Below are 22,501 nucleotides of genomic sequence, written 5' to 3'. Positions count from 1 at the left end.
GGGTGAATTTTTTTTCATGACACCTCTAACTGTCCCTTCGCTAGTCGAGTTCATAACTTCACTGGATTATTCAAGATCAAGTCCCATACTACCTCTAATACTGAGTATAAAGAGTTATCAGCATGTTCCGATCAACTGTGTTCCGTGTGATATCATATAGGTAAGTGTAGTGTGTTGGCTAGTTTGACCATGGATTTCCGAGTGTCGGATAGCTTGAATGCAGTAAATGGACTGTACCAACAAGAGAACACACTCATAACGCAGATTTTTCAAAGACTCACCTTTACCAAATGTTTTAAATATGTGGTTACCATGTTTGTGGTTTATTATGATAGGCTTTACTAAAATGTAGCCCAATGTATAAAAATAAAAAATCCCCAAACTCATAGAGAATAACCCCCCTCCCTCCCCTATGCTCTTGGCACTCTGAAAACACACCCCTCCTCTTCCCCGGTGAAAGTAGCTTGCTGGTTTCTCACGTCTAAACTGGTTCGAAGTTGGCCAGGATGCAATGATGGCGTTACATGTCAATAATAGAGATGCTGCTTATTATCACAGTGCCGATTATTACAGAAATTCGGTGCCTTTGAACTATTGGAATAACAGACATTATTTCGCCCGGTTACCAGGTAGGATAAGGGTCGCATTCATTGCTGTCTCTAACCGTGACACTGCGAATGGATGGATGCATGCAGCCTCAGCTACAATGTAACCAGGGCAATTTGCTATTTGAAGAGGGTGTTAACAACCGGCATGTTGGTATTATACTGTGTGTTGTACTAGCCTAGTATACAGCTATAAAACATTTTTGTCGAGGTTGAGCTAACCCATTAATTTGAAGATAATTTGGCCCCGTGTAGCTCAGTTGGTAGAGCATGGCGCATGCAACGCCAGGGTTGTGGGTTCGATTCCCACGGGGAGCCAGTATGAAAAATGTATGCACTCACTAACTGTAAGTCGCTCTGGATAAGAGTGTCTGCTAAATTACTTAAAAAAACAGAGATTAGACCAACAGCCATATTGAAATTAAATCTGAAATCAGAGGGATAATAGGTTACTGATCAATTCAACCCAAAATATATACAGTGCCTTCGGAAAGTATTCAGACCCCTTGACCTTTTCCACATTTTGTTACATTACAGCCTTATTCTAATTTTCCCCCTCATCAATCTACACACAATACCCCATAATGAGCAAAACAGTAAAAAAATTTCACAAAAATGTAGATACAGACACATTAGAGATACAGAAAAAAATGCTTGACCTCCAGATGAGTATGAGGGGAGAATTTAAGTACAGTACTTACAACCTTGTTTTGGCTGGTCGGTAGCTTATTCTTTAGATGATTGTGGCTGCTGCTGAACCATGATGTACAGGCATAATCAAAGTGACGACTAGCGCACTTGCCAGCCTTTAGGGTGTCTATAGCTAGGTTTCCATCCAATTGGCGAATGTTCTAAAATCTGCAACAAAAAAAACTATTTCTGCACAGCTATTTTCAGTCTCTACTGCTGAAAGACAACCCCACAGCATGATTCGGCCACCACCATGCTTCACCGTAGGGATGGTGCCAGGTTTCCTCCAGACGTGACGCTTGGCATTCAGGCCAAAGAGTTCAATCTTGTTTTCATCAGACCAGAAAATCTTGTTTCTCATGGTCTGAGAGTCTTTAGGTGCCTTTTGGCAAACTCCAAGCGGGCTGTCATGTGCCTTTTACTGAGGAGTGGCTTCCATCAGGCCACTCTACCATAAAGGCCTGATTGGTGGAGTGCTGCAGAGATGCTTGTCCTTCTGGAAGGTTCTCCCATCTCCACAGAGGAACTCTAGACCTCTGTCAGAGTGACCATCAGGTTCTTGGTCACCTCCCTGACCAAGGCCCTTCTCCTGCGATTGCTCAGTTTGGCCGGGCGGCCAGCTCTAGGAAGAGTCTTGGTGGTTCTAAACTTCTTCCATTTAAGAATGATGGAGGCCACTGTGTTCTTGGGGATCTTCAATGCTGCAGGCATTTTTTGTTACCCTTCCCCAGGTCTGTGCCTCGACACAATGCTGTCTCGGAGCTCTACAGACAATTCATTCAACCTTATGGCTTGGTTTTTGCTCTGACATGCACTGTCAAATCAAATCAAATCAAATGTTATTTGTCACATGCGTCGAATACAACAGGTGTAGACCTTACAGTGAAATGCTTACTTACAAGCCCTTAACCAACAATGCAGTTTTAAGAAAGAATCCCCCACCACAAAAAAATGTAAAATACAAACATATTATACAAATAAACCAAAAAGAAAAATGCTAAACAAAAAACACAAAATATAAAAAAATTTATAAAAAATACCACAAAAAAATACAATATAAAATCATCCGAAATAAAAGTAACAAATAATTAAAGAGCAGCAGTAAAAATAACAATAGCGAGGCTATAAACAGGGGTTACCGGTACAGAGTTAATGTGCGGGGGCATCGGTTAGTCAAGGTTATTGGGGTAATATGTACATGTAGGTAGAGTTATTAAAGTGATTATGCATAGATAATAAACAGAGAGTAGCAGCAGTGTAAAAGAGGGGTGGGGGGCAATGCAAACAGTCTGGGTAGCCATTGGATTAGATGTTCAGGAGTCTTATGGCTTGGGGGTAGAAGCTGTTGAGAATCCTCTTGGACCTAGACTTGGCGCTCCGGTACCGCTTGCTGTGCGGTAGCAGAGAGAACAGTCTATGACTAGGGTGGCTGGAGTCTTTGACAATTTGACAGGTGTGTGCCTTTCCAAATCATGTCCAATCAATTGAATGTACCATAGGTGGACTCCAATCAAGTTGTAGATACATCTCAAGGATGATCAATGGAAACAGGATGCACCTGAGCTCAACTTTGAGTCTCATAGCAAAGGGTCAGAATACTTATGTAAATAAGGTATTTCTGTTTTTTATTTTTAATACATTTGCAAAAAATATTTTTTATTCAATCCATTTTAGAATATGGCTGTAATGTAACAAAATGAGGAAAAAGTCAAGGGGTCTGAATACTTTCTGAAGGCACTGTATGTCAACCTAATTTAGTTGATTTGCTATACCCACAGCACCCTCTCTGTTCCTCATTCTCTTTCAGTGCAGGTGTGATGCAGTGGACTGGTGTTTCATGTAAAATAAGTTCAAGTGATAATGGTCAGACAGGTGGTTGTAGAATGACATGATGGTCCGCTTGTTTAGGGGGAGGACCATGTTTTTGACAGTCTCTGTTCCCAACTCTTGAAATTGATTTCTGTCTACTCTTGTCATGTTACAAGGTCCTTGACACAACATGGTGTAGTGTACATTATTCACATGATGATAATGGTGCTGATAAGGATTATGATGAATAACAGCTTGGGTCTGACTTAAGTTTATCTTGTTATCCAGCAATGTTATATAGCATATTTTGCAACATAATCTTTCCAGAAATAATTGTATTGAATAGGTCTACTCTGTCTGCTGTAATCAGATGAAATGGCATTGTCTACTAAAATAAGTTGAGAGAGCAGAGTCTGGCAGGTCACATCCCTGGAGATGTTATAAATGCTTGATAAGCAACTTAATTGTGTGCTTTACCCTGATTTCATATAGCTTTATTGGTCTTATGACAGTATCCAAGCTGACCCGTAATCTTAGCCTATGGACTTTTTTATCAACCATACCTCTCTTGAACTGGCAATAATAAGCCGTTTCAGATGGCTAACTCAATAGCCTAACTGCTATGTTGCCATTTCTAAATAGGCTAACTAATGGGTACCTTTAAACCACACTTCATCTGTTTTATCTGCACGACTGAGTGTTAACAAAATACCATAAGTCTCAGGGTTTTTCAACACATCTCCATGCTAAAACCATGTCTCTATCTTGAGTCTTTGCAAGGCATTGATCATTGCAGAATAAGAGGACTGTAATTCTCAAATTAATAATGAGAACCTTGACGACCTTGTACCTAGCCGGTGGGGATTCCGGTGGGGTACCCCCACCCAGGTAGTTGCAGTGCTGGCAACACTGGCTGCAGTACGGGGAGGGGGTCACACTCGGACAATCAGAGAGGGGGCTTATCATTGTGGCACAAAATAATCCAAGGTCTGACTGCACGGATATGCTTGGGGAAAATGGTTACAACGGGGGACCAGAGTGTTTGTGTCTCAGGTGAAGAGGGTGGATCTGATCTCCATCACCTAGGACTTGACATAGATTAAATAGATTAATCAAATCTCACATTGTTTTCAATTTCTGCTCAATCTTGCATGCTTTCTCAATCAGCTGTAACTGTATATGTATTCGTAAATCAGGTCCTTTCTTGAGTTGGGCTCTGGGATGTAACAACCGTTGAGCATCTGATTTTATGGTTGATTGTGGAGGAAAGGGGTTCAGTGTGTTAGAGTATGTGAGTATGTGCGTGTGTGTTTATCCCACATCTGTTGCAAGGGGGTAAGGATGTTAGGTAGAATATAGGATGAACCACAATAATTGTTTGCTAAAATAATAATTGCTTGTCAAAAATGAAATGTAATACAATGGCAATCCGGATTCTATGTTAAAATCCTACTCGTGAACTGTCAACATTATTACGCATATTAATTGGTAATGATGGAAAATAAGATGGCTTCTAAACACAAACAATCACCCTCATGCTCTTAAGGAAATCGTGAATGTCATGGATACATTAGAACTAGTAGATATCTAGTGAAATATACATGGCTGTAACGCCCTGGCCTTGAGAGCCCGGTTTTCTTTAGTTGATTTGGTCAGGGTGTGAATTTCTATGTGTAGATCTAGATATTGTAGATCTATGTTGGCCGGGTGTGGTTCCCAGTCAGAGGCAGCTGTTGATCGTTGTCTCTGATTGGGGATCATACTTAGGCAGCCATGTTGCCTACCTATGTTGTGGGATCTTGTTTCTGTGTGTTAGGCTTGTTTGATGTTAGCCTTTAGAACTTCACGTTACGTGGGGGGGGTGGCACACGGGGTGGTTGGCTAAGCAGCAGGAGGCTCGGAGAGACCTGCAGATTAGCACTCTGATAGAAGAGGCAACCACCTTACGGGGGCTGATCGCGAAGATAGAGCAGGAGAGCTCCCTTCAAGAGGAGGCGCTGCAGGAGGCCCTTAGGGAGAAGGAGTCAATGGTTGCACAGAGAGAGGAGCTGGCCAGGCAACAAGAGAAGCTGAGAGCGGAATTAACCCTCCAGCAGCAGAGAGCTCAGTCGTTAGAGCAGAGGTTAGCAGAGCCAGCTACCCGCACTCGCTGTAAGGAGCGTGTGTTCATTGTGGAACCGGGTTATGCGGAGATACGCACTGTGTCGCCAGTGCGCCTTCACAGCCCAGTGCGTCCTGTGCCAGCGCCCCGCATGTGCCGTGCGAAAGTGGGCATCCAGCCAGGACGGGTTGTGCCAGCTTTACACTCAAGACCTCCAGTGCGCCTCCACGGTCCAGTATATCCTGCGCCGGTTCTACGCACTGTGTCACCAGTGCGCCTCCCCAGCCCGGTACGGCCCATATCTGCTCCTCGCACCAAACCAGTGGCACGTGTATCCAGTTCGGTACGGCCCGTTCCTGCTCCTCGCACCAAACCAGTGGTGCGTGTATCCAGTCCTGTACGCCCCGTACCTGCTCCCCGCACCAAACCAGTGGTGTGTGTCTCCAGTCTGGCACGGCCCGTGCCTGTTCCTCGCACCAAACCAGTGGTGCGTGTCTCCAGCCCGGTGCGGCCCGTGCCTGGTCTAGCTCCGGTCAGCGGCTCTACTCCAGTGCCAGAGCAGTCCGCTCTACCGGTGCCTAGTCCAGCTCCGGTCAGCTGCTCAACTCCAGTGCCAGAGCAGTCCGATCCACCGGTGCCAAGTCCAGCTCTGGTTTTCTTTAGTTGGTTTGGTCAGAGTGTGAATTTCTATGTGTAGATCTAGATATTGTAGATCTATGTTGGCCGGGTGTGGTTCCCAATCAGAGGCAGCTGTCGATCGTTGTCTCTGATTGGGGATCAGCCATGTTGCCTACCTATGTTGTGGGATCTTGTTTCTGTGTGTTAAGCTTGTTTGATGTTAGCCTTTAGAACTTCACGTTACGTTGCTTTTTGTTGTTTTGTTCTGTGTTTATTCAATAAACGAACATGTACGCATACCACGCTGCACCTTGGTCCAATCCTGTATTCAATGAGCGTGACAATGGCGGAGACTCAATCAAGCTAGTCGCCTTGACTTCTTTCTTATGTCATTCTCGTTGGCACCAAAAGTTAAAAAAGTGTTGATAGGGGACAGAATGTGGGCGAGGATATTTGAAATTTTATCAAAGCCTATTGGATGATAATTAATTTTTAACTAGGACAAAGGAATTTATAACTGATTTTTTTCTGACATAACATAGGTAAAGCAAATCCCCTTATTGTATGGGACGCCTTTAAATGTGCCTTTAGAGGCCATGCAATTCAGTACTCATCTCGAAAACAAAAGCAATTTAGGTCAAAAGAGTTTATACTAACAAAGGAAATTGAAGGTCTAACAGAACAGATAGATGGCAATAAAAACTGTAACATAGAGGCTCAGAATAAATTAGAGGAAAATCAAAAAGAAATGGAGAAACTTATTCAAGAAGGATCAAGTGTAATATATTATAAAAATAAAGCAAACTGGATGGAATATGGGGAAAAATGCACCAAATTATTTTTTTATCATCAACATAGGAATGCTACCAAAAATTATTTAATGAAACTGGTTACAATTGACGGAGTCACCCATGATTCACCAAATTATATTTTGAAGGAGGAAACAAAGTACTTTAAGCATATGTTTTCGTTTCAGTCGCCTCCATCTCCTCTAACTGAAGCTAATTGTAGAGTATTTTTTTCTTCTATTGATAATGTAAAATTAACAGCCATACAGAAAGACTCATGTGAAGGTGAAATTACAGAGGAGGAACTTCTGGATGCAATTAAATACTTTGAGTCCGGGAAAACTCCAGGGTTGGATGGCATACCAGTCGAGGTATACCAAACCTTTTTTGATATACTAAGAGGACCGTTATTAGCATGTTTTAACCACTCCTATGTAAATGGTAGATTATCAGACACTCAAGAAGAAGGTCTGATTTCATTATTACTGAAACAGGATGAAAAATATAAAGATCCAGTCCATTAAAAAAATTGGAGGCCCCTTACACTTCAGTGTTGTGATGCAAAATGTCTAGCAAAATATATAGCGCATAGATTTAAAAAGGTATTGTCGGACATTATTCATTCTAATCAGACAGGTTTTTTACTTGGAAGATACATTGGAGATAATATAAGGCAAGTACTGGAAGCAATAGAACACTATGGAAAATCTCTGAAACCAGGCCTGCTATTCATAGCAGACTTCGAAAAGGCATTTGATAAAGTACGACTGGGGTTTATATATAAATGCCTGGAGCATTTCAATTTGGGAGAATCTCTTATGAAATGGGTCAAAATCATGTATAGTAACCCTGGGTGTAAAATAGTAAATAATGGCTATTTCTCAGAAAGTTTGCAATTTCAATTTAATCCTCCAGAAACAACAGAACAAATAATGCAACAAATATTGTGGTTAAACTCAAATATACTAATTGACAAAAAAAATCATTTTTTTGACAAAAAAAAAAAAAAAAGGTATAATCTTCGTAAATTATATAATCGGGAGGACTGGTGGAGTTATGTCGCACATGCAGCTAACAAAAACATATGGAAATGTCTTCTCTACCCAAAATTACTGTCACGCCCTGGCTCTGGGGACGCTTGTATGTTGAGCCAGGGGGTGAGTGTTCTTTGTGTTGTTCTAGTTTTGTGTTTCTAGGGTGTTCTAGTTATTTTGTTTCTATGTTGGCCAGAGTGGTTCTCAATCAGAGGCAACGAGTGTCAGCTGTTGCTGGTTGTCTCTGATTGGGAACCATATTTAAACAGTCTGTTTTTCCACAGTATTTGTGGGATCTTGTTCCTGTTGTAGGTTTGCACGTCACGTATCGTTTTTGTTATTTTGTTCGTGTATCAATATAAAAGCATGTTCGCAAATAACGCTGCGCATTGGTCCTCTGTATACGACGATCATGACAATTACAACCAAATAATTGCAGCCTTACCGCAAAAATGGAAGAGGAAAGTGGAAGGGGGAGAAAGTAAGGAACTTGTCTGTCGGCCTTGCATTAAATAACATAGTTGGTTAAAGAAAACTGTGATAAATAAAAAAGTATACCAGTTTCATTTAAGGACCAAAGGATTGACAGCCGTCCCATATAGATTGTAAAATAGTTGGGAAGAGATTGACGTACCGATACCATAGTGTTTATGAACTGATACGCAAAACTACACCGGATTCAAAACTTATAATCTTTCAATTTAAATTATTATATACAATTCTTGCTACCAATATAATGTTATTTATATGGGGGATACAATCTTCCCAGCTCTGCAGGTTTTGCTGCAAAGAGACAGAATCATTAGATCATTTGTTTTGGTACTGTCCATTGTCAGAACGCTGAGTGTGGATGTGGTGCAGGGAATCAAGCGCAGGAACAAGGGTGTTCGTCAACAGACTTTAGTAATCCAAAATAGTAACTCCAAACAGGTGAATAGCCAACCCAACCGGGAGGCATGAACAAATTACGCACACACACAAGTGCGTAAAAACAAGAAAAGGCGCACGCAGTGCGGACTCTCGACACAAACAACACGAGAGAGAAAACCCATCAACAGCAACAGCTGACATAACAATCACACATAACACCTGACCCAACACACGATAACTAAATAGGAAACAAAATCAAACACTAACAAGGGACAGGTGTACAAACAGACAAAACCAAACAAACATGAAACATCGAACGGTGGTAGCTAGTACTCCGGGGACGACGACCGCCGAAGCCTGCCCGAACAAGGAGGAGGAGCAGCCTCGGCCGAAACCGTGACATCCATTTGTAGCTTGTTTTTGGACACAGGTCCAGGAATGGCTAAAGGCTTGCAATATTTACCTGGAGCTAACCTTGCAGATATCATTACTGGGTGATCTGAAAAATCATAGTCAATCGATCAATAATATAATCATACTTTTAGCAAAAATGTTTATTTTCAATTTACAATCTGTAGAAACCATGAGAATAGAAAGGTTCAGCACTTTTGTAAAACATCACAGTACAGTTGAAAAATATATGGCAAATAGAAATCCTATATGGACGGTGTTAAGAGATAGATGGGGGGTGTTGATGTCACGCTCGTTGAGTAAATGGTCGGACCAAGGTGCAGCGTGGTATGCGTACATGTTTAATTATTAAATAAACACTTGACAAAAGAACAAAAGCAACAGAACATGAAGTTCTAAAGGCTAACAGCAACAAGCCGAAACAGAAACAAGATCCCACAACATAGGTAGGCAAAATGGCTGCCTAAGTATGATCCCCAATCAGAGACAACGATTGACAGCTGCCTCTGATTGGGAACCACACCCGGCCAACATAGAAATAGATATACTAGATATGTCAACATTCACACCCTGACCAAACTAACTAGAGAATAACAGGGTTCTCAAGGTCAGGGCGTGACAGTTGAATGGAGTTGAAGGATGGGACTAATAACAACAACTAATAACAAGATAACTAATAATGTAAGCATACTGTGTCCATAATAAGTATATAGGTTGTAGGTTGGGAGCTTTTGTGAAAGATCACAGTTAGAAAGATATGGCATATAGAAGCAAACCGGATGGACATCATGAAAATAATCGGAGAGGTTGAGTAGGAGAAAGTTCAGGAGAAAAAACAAACAAAATATAATTATTGTAAAATTGACTGTGTCCATAAAATGTATATAGTAAGTATAAGCTGAAAGTAGAGGCCTAAGCATTGTTGTTCACTAGTTTACTCCAATTAGGGAAAGGGTGGTGGGGTTGGAAAGTAATAAAGGGGAATATATAAAAAAAAAATATATATATATATGTATATGTAGGTATGTATGTATGTATTTTTGTATGTGTGTGTATGTGTGTATGTGTGTATGTATGTATGTATGTTTATTTACATTTTACATTTTAGTCATTTAGCAGACGCCCTTATCCAGAGCGACTTACAGTTAGTGAGTACATACATATATATATATAAAAAAAACATGGGGGATTGGAAGTGATGCAGACAATTACTTTGATGGAAGTTACAATCTATCTGCAATATTAAGCTGATCTACCCCCCCCCCCCAAAAAAAATAAAAATAAACAGTTCTTATGAGTTCCCTTCAACCTTTCTCCATTCAAAGACTAGTCATCCACATGATTCCAGTGCATGAGGCATACACTCTTCCCTCCATAGTTGATGAAGGCAGAGGAACACAGTATAAAAGGCATGAAATAACTATACGTATGTGACAAACGCCTTTCACTGTGAAGGGCTATTCAACTTTTGAAGGTTCTTGGTTCTTTTTTTCTTCTGCACAGATACCAAATGCCAAATGATAGAATTAGAACCCTCTCCTTTAAAACCCTTGAAGACCTTTCCTTAAGCTACTTTTCTCCAACTCACAGACCCAAGGCCATCCCTCTTGATACATGGCCAATGACTACTATACTCATTAATATCCTAGGACTTGCATTTTACTTGAGATCCCAGTGTTAAGTCTCAGGAGGAGTGTTTTGTACCCAAGATTAGAAAAATATGACTTTTACTTTGACCTTGGTCTATGACAATGTAGGTTCCTGACTATTTTTGGGATTAGGCTATATTCTCCAATGAACATGTGATTCAGGTTTGTCTCCTTGTTATTCTGCAAGGGGAAAGAAAAGCAGTTATACAGTATACTGCACTACAAGGCTAAACAGATTAGCATTTTTTTTTCCTACTTCATTGCAAAACACAGAAAACATGTATATAAAGTAAGCTATTTTCTTGGATTATTTTATTCACACTCATATTGGAGAATTTTCAGGTGTTTAGGCTACATTATGTCATTTATCAGAATAACATTGATGTACACATTGTGAGCCTAGTATTGCCAGAAAATCCTTTTGTTTGTTGTTATCGGAAAGTTCAATTTCAAGCATGCCATTTACTTGGTGTCACTGCATGGCTGCTGTAATCAAAAACATCCCACACTGTTATTGGGTCTCCAATCTGAGTTTATATAGCAGAAACATCAGACATGAGCACAGCCACTGACCCATCCCCCACATCATCCCTTATGTAAAAAGAATGTGGCCACACATGATTGCCTGAAATGTATCCAGTCAAGCAGGCAATGGTCTGTTTGAATCAGTGCCAGATCAAGAGAGGATTGAGGAATTTATTGTTGCGAGGAGCAGCGCCCATGCTTTACTGCAGGGGAAGCGTAATTTTCACAATGACCGCTGTACTGTGAAACCCACCATCGTTCTATTTGTTAGTGTCTGTTTCACCAGGGAGAAATGAACACAGTTGATGACTGTAATTCTTACTTCCTCCCAATGTTATACAGCCATTACATGGCTATCATAAGTGTAGACTTCATTCTAATACATACTTTGCAATCATTGCATTGGCCCTCAGGACCAGAGTCTGTGCTGAAGCCTTCAATGAGCCTATTTGGCCAGCAACAACCGCTGTTCCAGCCAATGCCTTCTACACATACCCTTGGACCCCCTCCACAGACCCTCAGACCGTCTACACCAGTGGTAGTGGCCCCGGACCCCCTCCTTTTCCCCCTCTACAGCCCTCTGTCTGCCAAACCTCCCACTCACCTCCAGCTGATGCAGGGCCCCCCCTGCCCTGTCCCCTGCCCTGTCCCACCTCCCACTGCCCAGGTGGCCCTCAGCACCATGCCCCAGGAGGAAGAGGCTCAGATCGGGGCCACAGACCAGAACACTACCTTGGATGAGCTGTGTAAGCCTCTGTACTGCAAACTGTGCAACGTCACCCTCAACTCTGCTCAGCAGGCACAGGCCCACTACCAGGTGAGCTGGTTTACTGTACATGTATGTAGCTTGTACCCTAATCTCGTCCACTAGCAGGCTCTCTCTCTGTCTATATGTGGTAGTAATTGAGCCTGGGGACAATTTTACTTTTAGGCCTACCCCAACACATATATTTTGATTGCAGCAAATGTTTCTCATGCATGTCAACTACACTGAGTGTACAAAGCATTAGGAACACCTGCTCTTTCCATGACATTGACTGACCAGGTGAATCCAGGTGAAAGCTATGATCCCTTATTGGTGTCACTTGTTAATCCACTTCAATCAGTGTAGATGAGACAATTGAGACATGGATTGTGTATGTATGCCATTCAGAGGGTGAATGGACAAGACAAAAGATTTAAGTGCCTTTTAACGGGGTATGGTAGTAGGTTTCAGGCGCACCGGTTTGAGTGTGTTAAGAACTGCAACACTGCTGGGTTTTTCTCGCTCAACAGTTTCCCGTGTGTATCAAGAATGGTCCACCACCCAAAGGACATCCAGCCAACTTGACACAACTGTGGGAAGCATTGGAGTCAACATGGGCCAGCATCCCTGTGGAACGCTTTCGACACCTTGTCGAGTCCATGCCCCAACAAATTGAGGGCAAAGGGGGGTGCAACTTAATATTAGGAAGTTGTTCCTAATGTTTTGTTTATTAGGCATGTCAGTCATCACTGTTATCCCTTCATAAATGTAAGTGGAAAACGGAATGCTTAACACTTGCGCTCACTGATGATGCAATGATTTGCAATAGGACACTATGACAATAACAGTGCGATGAGTGGACTGAACTGTGGCTGTGGGATTGAATCATGCATTGTCTCTTCTCCAGGGTAAAAACCACAGTAAGAAGCTGAGAAATTTCTATGCAGTGAGCCAGCAGCTGCCTGCCATCAGGATTCCGGAGGTAATAGAGACAGTTTCCCAGCAACCCCTCACAACTCCAACGACTGACAGTGCAACTCCCAAACAGGTAACGCTTGGCGTTGGCACACAAGGAATGTGTTATTGTTCAGCAAAGTATAATACTGTATGAGCAAGTACAAGGCCTGTGAATTTTCGGCACATTCACTGTTTGGATCTCTGTTTTTGATCTAGAGAACTGCAATCAAATAGGATCTCCTCATTAGAAACATCCATGATGGTTTGTAGAAAACTGTCAGCACTGAAGTTAACTCTTTTGATATGTAGTGTTGGAACTGGCAGGAGTGTCATATAGGCTGGTGAAAGAGCCCTTAGTATAAACTCACTCTTTGTTTTTTGTTCAGCCGGTGTCATTTAAGGGTGCCAGCAGTGTGATCTTAGCCACAGAGAGCGACTACTGCAAGCTGTGTGACGCCTCGTTCAGCTCCCCTGCCGTGGCACAGGCGCACTACCAGGGCAAGAACCATACCAAGAGACTGCGGCTGGCTGAGGCTCAGCAGAGCAGTAGCATCCTGTGAGTCTGGGTGTTACTACTGCCTCCCCACACACAACCAGGAAGACAAACAACATATGCAATGGCTATTAAACCAACCACACTCAAACACAGAAATCCTTCCTCTTCAGCCATGCCCTGTTATATGAAATTCAATCCAGATATGTTTCAATGCTTCCATTTAAAGAAAAATGCCATAGCTTTTGAAAGATGCATTCCATTATTTTGTCCATCATAGTGACTATTATTGTTAGATTGTTAGCTATTTATGGATTGTTAGATTTATAAACTGCCATATGGGTGACTTTAAAGACTTGCTCTCAGTAATGTGATCCATCCAATTTTCAGAGAGTCGACTGAGTGTGTCCAGAGGCGTCCAAGGAAAGATGGGAGCGAGTACAAGTTGATCAAGAACCGCAGGACCTCACAGGTGCCTCCTGCCATGCCAGGTACAACACACTGAACTAAAGACATAGCGGTAATAAAGTAAGACCAAACAGCAAATAACTTTAAACAATATGTAAGGAAAAATGTGTTGTTATTCCACAATTTTGCTGTAAAGATCAGATGTAAGTAAAGTAAGTAAGCCTTGTCTGAGCCAGAACGGCCCATAAATATCAGATGAATTCAGGGATATTCATAGTCTTGAGGAGATACAGTATATGTTTGAGGATAGATGTGGTTGCCCATTTCCTTTTCATTGATACCAATGAAGCCTTTGACGGCTGGTGAATGAGACTGAAATGCATGTAAATATGTATGAAATTTAAATATCACATGTCCAGGCAGCCAGCAGGTGGAGGCAATTGTTTTTGCTCCATGGTCGAAGCAGCAGTGAAAACCCCTCTCTCATCACCACCTTTGCCAGGGAAATGTCGTAGGAAGGTTGAGGGGGTGGCCGAGGCTGAGGCTGGTCATTCACTGTGAACTCACTAAGCACAATACAGCAACCCACGCCCGCTCTGCTGCCCCACAGACACAGCCTGCTCAGGTGGCAGGTGTCCATCAGACAGAGCCCTCACAGTCCACTGTCCATCCTTGTACCACTCTCCGAGGTGTCTCAGGAGATGCGTATTAATACACATTTGTACATGTGTGAAATAGGACAAATACAGTAGCTTGTGAAGGTTAGGGGTGGGCGATATGAGCTAAAATTCATATCACGATATTTTCCACTGTCCAGACGATATCGATATGATATCACGATATATGACGTAAAAAAATATGAATCACATTTTAATATCCCTTCTTGGTTAAATTATATTAGTTAAGGAAAAATATGTATTTGAACCTTATATAACCAGAAAGAGTGAGGCATTGGACCGTATGGACCTGAAAAGTTTTTATTTGTATTGTGCAAACATGCATTCCGTAAACATGAGGTAGGTAGGCCTATATATATATATATATATATAAATTAGATATTAAGTAAAATTAAATAAAAAATAACAGGAGATAAAGAAAATAAGGTAATTACAAATTCAAATACGTGTGTTTGTTTTGGCTACGGTCCGTAGATATGTAAAAAACTAACCGTTTGAAACTAAACCTTTCAAGCCTCAACCATCAATTATCAACAATATCAACAAATCTTCACTAGAACTTTCTTCACAAGTTCCGTGCCAGGAATACCAGCATGTTGACTGTTTCTGGCTTTAGTGCTGCCCTGTGACATGTCACCACATTGCCCCCAGTGCTGAATGCCCTCTCAGAGGGGGCACTTGTGGCAGGGATGCATAAGTATTTCTTTGCCAGACAACTCACACGTGGAAAATTAGATCCGTGAAATCGCCACCACTCCAAAGGATCAGACTCGCTGTCTGCTGCCGTTGCCAGAATGTAGCTATTCAGCTCTTGCTCAATGATCTGCCTCTCTGAACATGAGGCAGGTGCACTGCTGGTCTGCTTAAAGAAGCTCCCAAGGCTCTTCTTGGGCTTCTTGCCTGATTGATGAGCAGTGGAAGCTTCTTTCTCCCTGTCAGTGTGATCCTCTGCAAGAGACGATTTTCCCAGGGCTGTGTTCTCCACCAGGAGGGCTTCGGTCTCTGAGGCAGCTCTCACCTTAAAAAATGAAAATAATTAAACTTTATTTGTATAGCACCTTTCATACATAAAATGCAGCCCAAAGTGCTTTACATTTGAAGCAATAAAACAAGAACAAATGAATAAATACCTTAATGTCCTCCAGTTTCTCAGCGGACATGTACCTGGTCTTGAACCTTGGATCTAGAAAGGTAGCCATGGAGAGCAGCTCATCTGTTGCAGGGTCAGTGTACTTGTTATTCAAGTAATCAAGAACCTTGATCTTGATCTCTTTGGTCAGTTCTGTATCGTCCTTGCTCAGATTTAGAACCTCTGCATTTAACAGATTGATGACAGGCTTCAAATAGGACACGCTCACATACGCTTCTCCTGACAGGGCATCTGTAAAGTCCTGGAGTGGCTTCAGTGCTGCTGTGACTGATTCCAAGACCTGGATGTCTTGCCAGGTAGGTACAAGGTGCCGTGTCTTTTTGTCCCCTGCCAGGACCTGTGTAATGGCCTTTTCCTGCTCCAGGACTCTTTCCATCATTTTCAGACGAGATCCCCACCTTGTCGGAGATTCTGTGATGAGCTTGTGCAGGGGCAGGCTTAGTTCATTCTGTGCTGTCATCAGGGCCTTCTGCTTTTTCCAGCTGTATGAGAACGTGCTAACCACCTTTTTGCAAACCCCTGTGGCCCGGGAAATCGCACACCCCTGTGGCCCGGGAGCGTTTTGGACACTCCTCTCTGGAAATTGGGAATAAGAAATCAAAATAATAGGGTGAAAAATAATCGAATCACAATACAATAATAATTAATAATAATGCATTTTTATATAGAAATCACAATACAATATAACTTTTAATCTTTGTTTGAGGATTTACGGCATTTACATTCAACTGTTACACATTTTACAAATCTGATGTGCTTAGATTTAGCCTACGGTACATGGCTGATGTGAGCTGTATTTTTTCTTAATAATAAGCATCATACAGGGTAGGCCTAGGCTACAGTCCTGAAACTTACCAATAGCATTGTGCAGCCTGTGTCCGAAACATCCAAGGTTTGCCCACTTGTTCAGCTGCAATGCCTTGATCATGTTCGATCCGCTGTCGGTCGTCATACAAACTTGACGCGACTCTTTTAATCCCCAGGACGACAGTATGTCCCTCAGCCCACCTGCAATTATTTCCCCGGTGTGGTCGTCTGGGAAATAAGACGTCTGTAGGCACTTACTTTTCAGTTTCCAGTCACCGTCTATGTAATGGATTGTGAGGCTTATATAAGGTTCTGTGGTACGACTTGACCATAGATCGGCAGTAGTGGAGAAGAATGGAATGTTATTTATCTCACTGTAAACTCTGTCCCAGCATTCTGTGTAAAGCTGTGGCAGGCATTTTTGGCTAAAATATTTGCGGCTCGGGATCTCATATCTTGGGTCCAGAGTTTGAATCAACTTTCTGAACCCCTCTTTCTCCACAGTTTGAATCGGTACCATGTCCTTCGCTATGTGATTTGTAATCGCAGCTGTGATGTCTATCCATTTTTTGCTCGTCTTCTCATAGCAAGTACCGGCAGCAAATGATGATATAATTGATTGTTGAGTGCGAGTCTGGCTTGTCTTCGGGCGAGCTCCTGGGCTTACTGTCTCACGCATTCTGGTGCATTGTTCATACTCACGGACATGTATGTTTTTTAAGTGATTGAACAGGTTGGTCGTGTTTCCACCTTTTGCTAAGACAACACGACGACACAACTTGCATAGGGTAGTGTTTTGGTCGGGGTCGGAGATTTTAAAGCCAAACCAGTTCCAAACAACAGAGGTGCCCCCTTTCTTCTTAACCAATTTATCCTCCTGCTCTTGAGCAACATCAATTTCTGTGTTTTCGCTCATCCTGGATTGTAAAGTTTTCCCCCAATAGTTAACCTGCCTCCTAACTGCAGCTGCCTGCACACTTCTTTGTTGCTAGCACTACATGCGTGCAACAAGTGCATGCGACGTGCGCTCATAAAAATAGGTCAACATATTAACATACATTCTTTTATTCGTAAGAACCAAGAAAGGTTGGATAAAAAAAAAAAAAAAAAGATGTAGCTACTTAGTACTATCACTCAGTTGAAATTTGGAACAAAAAAATATTGATGCAAAATTCGAATTTATGAATTCTGAATAAATCGCGGTATCCATGATATTGCTAAATCCATATCATGGCGCGGCACAATACCGGTTTTTACTATCAAACCGGTATATCGCCCACTCCTAGTGAAGGTATTCACCCCCATTGGCATTTTTCCTATTTTGCTCCCTTACAACCTGGAATTAAAAATGGATTTTTGGGGGGTTTGTATCATTTGATTTACACAACATGCCTACCACTTTGAAGATGCAAAATATTTTTTGTGTGTGAAACAAACAAGAAATAAGACAAAAAAACTGAACTTGAGCGTGCATAACTATTCACCCCCCTCAAAGTCAATACTTTGTAGAGCCACCTTTTGCAGCAATTACAGCTGCAAGTCTCTTGGGGTATGTCTCTTGGCACATCTAGCCACTGGGATTTTTGCCCATTCTTCAAGGCAAAACTGCTCCAGCTTCTTCAAGATGGATGGGTTCCGTTGGTGTACAGCAATCTTTAAGTCATACCACAGATTCTCAATTGGATTGAGGTCTGGGCTTTGACTAGGCCATTCCAAGACATTTAAATGTTTCCCCTTAAACCACTCGAGTGTTGCTTTAGCAGTATGCTTAGGGTCATTGTCCTGCTGGAAGGTGAACCTCCGTCCCAGTCTCAAATCTCTGGAAGACTGAAACAGGTTTCCCTCAAGAATTTCCCTGTATTAAGCGCCATCCATCATTCCTTCAATTCTGACCAGTTTCCCAGTCCCTGCCGATGAAAAACATCCCCACAGCATGATGCTGCCACCACCATGCTTCACTGTGCCCAACCCAACCCTGATCTGTGCTTCTCCACAACTTTGTCCCTGACCTGTTTGGAGAGCTCCTTGGTCTTCATGGTGCCGCTTGCTTGGTGGTGCCCCTTGCTTAGTGGTGTTGCAGACTCTGGGGCCTTTCAGAACAGGTGTATATATACTGAGATCATGTGACAGATCATGTGACACTTATATTCCACACAGGTGGACTTTATTTAACTAATTATGTGACTTCTGAAGGTAATTGGTTGCACCAGATCTTATTTAGGGGCTTCATAGCAAAGGGGGTGAATACATATGCACGCCCCACCTTACCGTTATTTTTTTTAAATAATTTTTTGAAAAATGTATTTTTTTTCATTCCACTTCACCAATTTTGACTATTTTGTGTATGTCCATTACATGAAATCCAAACACATATCCATTTAAATTACAGGTTGTAATGCAACAAAATAGGAAAAACGCCAAGGGGGATGAATACTTTTGCAAGGCACTGTTTAAGCTCCATCCAAATGATTATTATTATTATCCCCCGCCCACCACCCCACTCCACATAGCCTACACCATGGCCTAATCCCCCTGGATTAATCATAGGACACCCCCTCCGTTCTCTTCCCCTCCCTCAGGGCTCAGAGACTTTGCTGATTTAATTCCAGAAATAGAGTTGTGTGACACTCTCTCTCAGAGAAATGTTTACTCTACAAGGACCCGTGATGTTTGCCTCCAGCCATACACGCAGATACAGCAGAGCATCTATTCTCTGACCAACATACAGTACATCTCCCTTTTTCTAATGAGTGACACATTTGTGTTTCTTCTTGTAACATTCATATGGCCATAGCAGTGGAAAGCTCCTCCTGTTTATGCACAGCCAGTCTTCCATTCCCAGCAGTGCCTGGCATCTACAGTGAGGGAAAAAACTATTTGATCCCCTGCTGATTTTGTACGTTTGCCCACTGACAAAGAAATGATCAGTCTATAATTTTAATGGTAGGTTTATTTGAACAGTGAGAGACAGAATAACAACAAAAAAATCCTGAAGAACGCATGTCAAAAATGTTATAAATTGATTTGCATTTTAATGAGGGAGATAAGTATTTGACCCCCTCTCAATCAGACAGATTTCTAGCTCCCAGGTGTCTTTTATACAGGTAACGAGCTGAGATTAGGAACACACTCTTAAAGGGAGTGCTCCTAATCTCAGTTTGTTAACTGTATAAAAGACACCTGTCCACAGAAGCAATCAATCAATCAGATTCCAAACTCTCCACCATGGCCAAGACCAAAGAGCTCTCCAAGGATGTCAGGGACAAGATTGTAGACCTACACAAGGCTGGAATGGGCTACAAGACCATCGCCAAGCAGCTTGGTGAGAAGGTGACAACAGTTGGTGCGATTATTCGCAAATGGAAGAAACACAAAAGAACTGTCAATCTCCCTCGGCCTGGGGCTCCATGCAAGATCTCACCTCATGGAGTTGCAATGATCATGAGAATGGTGAGGAATCAGCCCAGAACTACATGGGAGGATCTTGTCAATGATCTCAAGGCAGCTGGGACCATAGTCACCAAGAAAACACACTACGCCATGAAGGACTGAAATCCTGCAGTGCCCGCAAGGTCCCCCAGCTCAAGAAAGCACATATACTGGGCCGTCTGAAGTTTGCCAATGAACATCTGAATGATTCAGAGGAGAACTGGGTGAAAGTGTTGTGGTCAGATGAGACCAAAATCGAGCTCTTTGGCATCAACTCAACTCGCCGTGTTTGGAGGAGGAGGAATGCTGCCTATGACCCCAAGAACACCATCCCCACCGCAAACATGGAGGTGGAAACATTATGCTTTGGGGGTGTTTTTCTGCTAAGGGGACAGGACAACTTCACCACATCAAAGGGACGATGGATGGAGCCATGTACCGTCAAATCTTGGGTGAGAATCTCCTTCCCTCAGCCAGGGCATTGAAAATGGGTCGTGGATGGGTATTCCAGCATGACAATGACCCAAAACACACGGCCAAGGCAACAAAGGAGTGGCTCAAGAAGAGGCACATTAAGGTCCTGGAGTGGCCTAGCCAGTCTCCAGACCTTAATCCCATAGAAAATCTGTGGAGGGAGCTGAAGGTTTGAGTTGCCAAACGTCAGCCTCGAAACCTTAATGACTTGGAGAAGATCTGCAAAGAGGAGGGGGACAAATCCCTCCTGAGATGTGTGCAAACCTGGTGGCCAACTACAATAATAATAATAATAATAATATGCCATTTAGCAGACGCTTTTATCCAAAGCGACTTACAGTCATGCGTGCATACATTTTTTGTGTGTATGGGTGGTCCCGGGGATCGAACCCACTACCTTGGCGTTACAAGCGCCGTGCTCTACCAAGAAACGTCTGACCTCTGTGATTGCCAACAAGGGTTTTGCCACCAAGTACTAAGTCATGTTTTGCAGAGGGGTCAAATACTTATTTCCCTCATTAAAATGCAAATCAATTTATAACATTTTTGACATGCGTTTTTCTGGATTTTGTTGTTGTTATTCTGTCTCTCACTGTTCAAATAAACCTACCATTAAAAGTATAGACTGATCATGTCTTTGTCAGTGGGCAAACGTACAAAATCAGCAGGGGATCAAATACTTTTTTCCCTCACTGTATCTGCCACTCCCATCTTTTCACACTGTGTTCACTGGTGAGCAGCAGCTCAACACTCACTCCCTCACTCACTCTCCATCATTTTAATGAGGTTATCCTCTCCTCTTATGGTGTGTACGTCTTGATGTGTGTTCCAGCCCCCTACTACAACCCCCGGCCCAGGCAGAGGATCCCCAGGGACCTGGCCATGTGTGTGACGCCCAGCGGCCAGTTCTACTGCTCCATGTGCAATTCTGGGGCCAGCGAGGAAGCCAACTTCCGCCTTCACCTGGAGAGTAAGCAGCACAAGAGCAAGGTGTCGGAGCAGCGCTACCGCAGCGAGATGGAGAATCTGGGCTACACTTAGGAGGGCAGCGCCGCAGCACAGGGGAGGAGAGTGGAATGGGGTGGGGGTTGTTCACACTGAATTTTGCCAATAGTATAGAAAAAGAAACACCAGGCTGTGGGGTATTTGGGAAGTTTATCTGATAATCGGTTTCCTTCCCCCGGTTTAAACCTTGTTATTACTTGAGTTTGAGTAGCTGAACATTGCTATGTTTAGTAGAGGAAAGCAAAGTTATATTACATGCTTCTACCAGACCAGGTGAATGTACTGTGAATGCGATGACAATTATTTGCACAAACAAGCGATAGGTATTTTTTCAAGTGTAAAAATTTGACAGACTGTTCTCTTTCCTCATTTGTGTTTACATGGGTTTCGTACGACTCCAAGCATCTTGGACATGCCAGTAAACTCAACCTCTTGTCCTGGGATGCTATAAAAGCCAGCTGCTGTAAGCCCTTGACTTCCCTATGGGAGGTCTGCTTTTCGAAGAGCAGAGTACCTCAGGAGAATATAGAGCTGGACAGAGCAGGACTAGCTTTAATTGGGGGATTTAGGGTAATTTCCACATGGCCTCTACTCTGTTTCATTTAGTGAAAAGGGAGTTTAGGCAGTTCAAAACCCAATTTGTTCAGAGGAGGAACACTTGAGTTCATATTCCTATATATCTGCCCCTTAATCCAATGCATGTGTACAAGTAAATCTAGGCATTCATTGTCTGGTTCTTTTTTTTTCAGTCATAGAAAAATGATCGCTTGTTAACATTGTATTCACTCTGGCTCTCAGATAATGTGCTTTTTTGTGTCATAAATGCTCTTGTAACCTATTTTAATATGGCATTTTTTGTTGCTCTAGACCATAGTTTCTTTGTTTTAATTTAACATTGCCTTTTAATTTATAAGATTGACTGTATTTCGTTTTCTATTTATGTTTTTATAGACAAATACAGTGGGGAAAAAAAGTATTTAGTCAGCCACCAATTGTGCAAGTTCTCCCACTTAAAAATATGAGAGAGGCCTGTAATTTTCATCATAGGTACACGTCAACTATGACAGACAAATTGAGATTTTTTTTCTCCAGAAAATCACATTGTAGGATTTTTTATGAATTTATTTGCAAATTATGGTGGAAAATAAGTATTTGGTTACCTACAAACAAGCAAGATTTCTGGCTCTCACAGACCTTTAACTTCTTCTTTAAGAGGCTCCTCTGTCCTCCACTGTATTAATGGCACCTGTTTGAAC

The 22,501-nt window shown here is 42.3% G+C and overlaps 1 protein-coding gene across 1 annotated transcript; it reads left to right on the top strand.

The window, feature by feature from the left end:
- Positions 1–511: 511 nt before the first annotated feature.
- LOC311148448 (zinc finger matrin-type protein 3-like) lies at positions 512–21,281 on the top strand (the record flags this gene model as incomplete). The annotated part of the gene is made up of 6 exons (XM_084185418.1): positions 512–629; positions 11,514–11,917; positions 12,753–12,893; positions 13,189–13,358; positions 13,686–13,786; positions 21,073–21,281. 6 exons carry the CDS (start codon positions 512–514, stop codon positions 21,279–21,281), a joined length of 1,143 nt encoding a protein of 380 aa, XP_084041544.1.
- Positions 21,282–22,501: the final 1,220 nt, after the last annotated feature.

The sequence above is a fragment of the Coregonus lavaretus genome, assembly GCF_964263955.1.
Source record: "Coregonus lavaretus genome assembly, chromosome: 21".
Lineage (NCBI taxonomy): Eukaryota > Metazoa > Chordata > Actinopteri > Salmoniformes > Salmonidae > Coregonus > Coregonus lavaretus.
The sequence above is the reverse complement of the archived record's forward strand: the minus strand, read 5'-3'. Positions and strand labels throughout refer to the sequence as shown.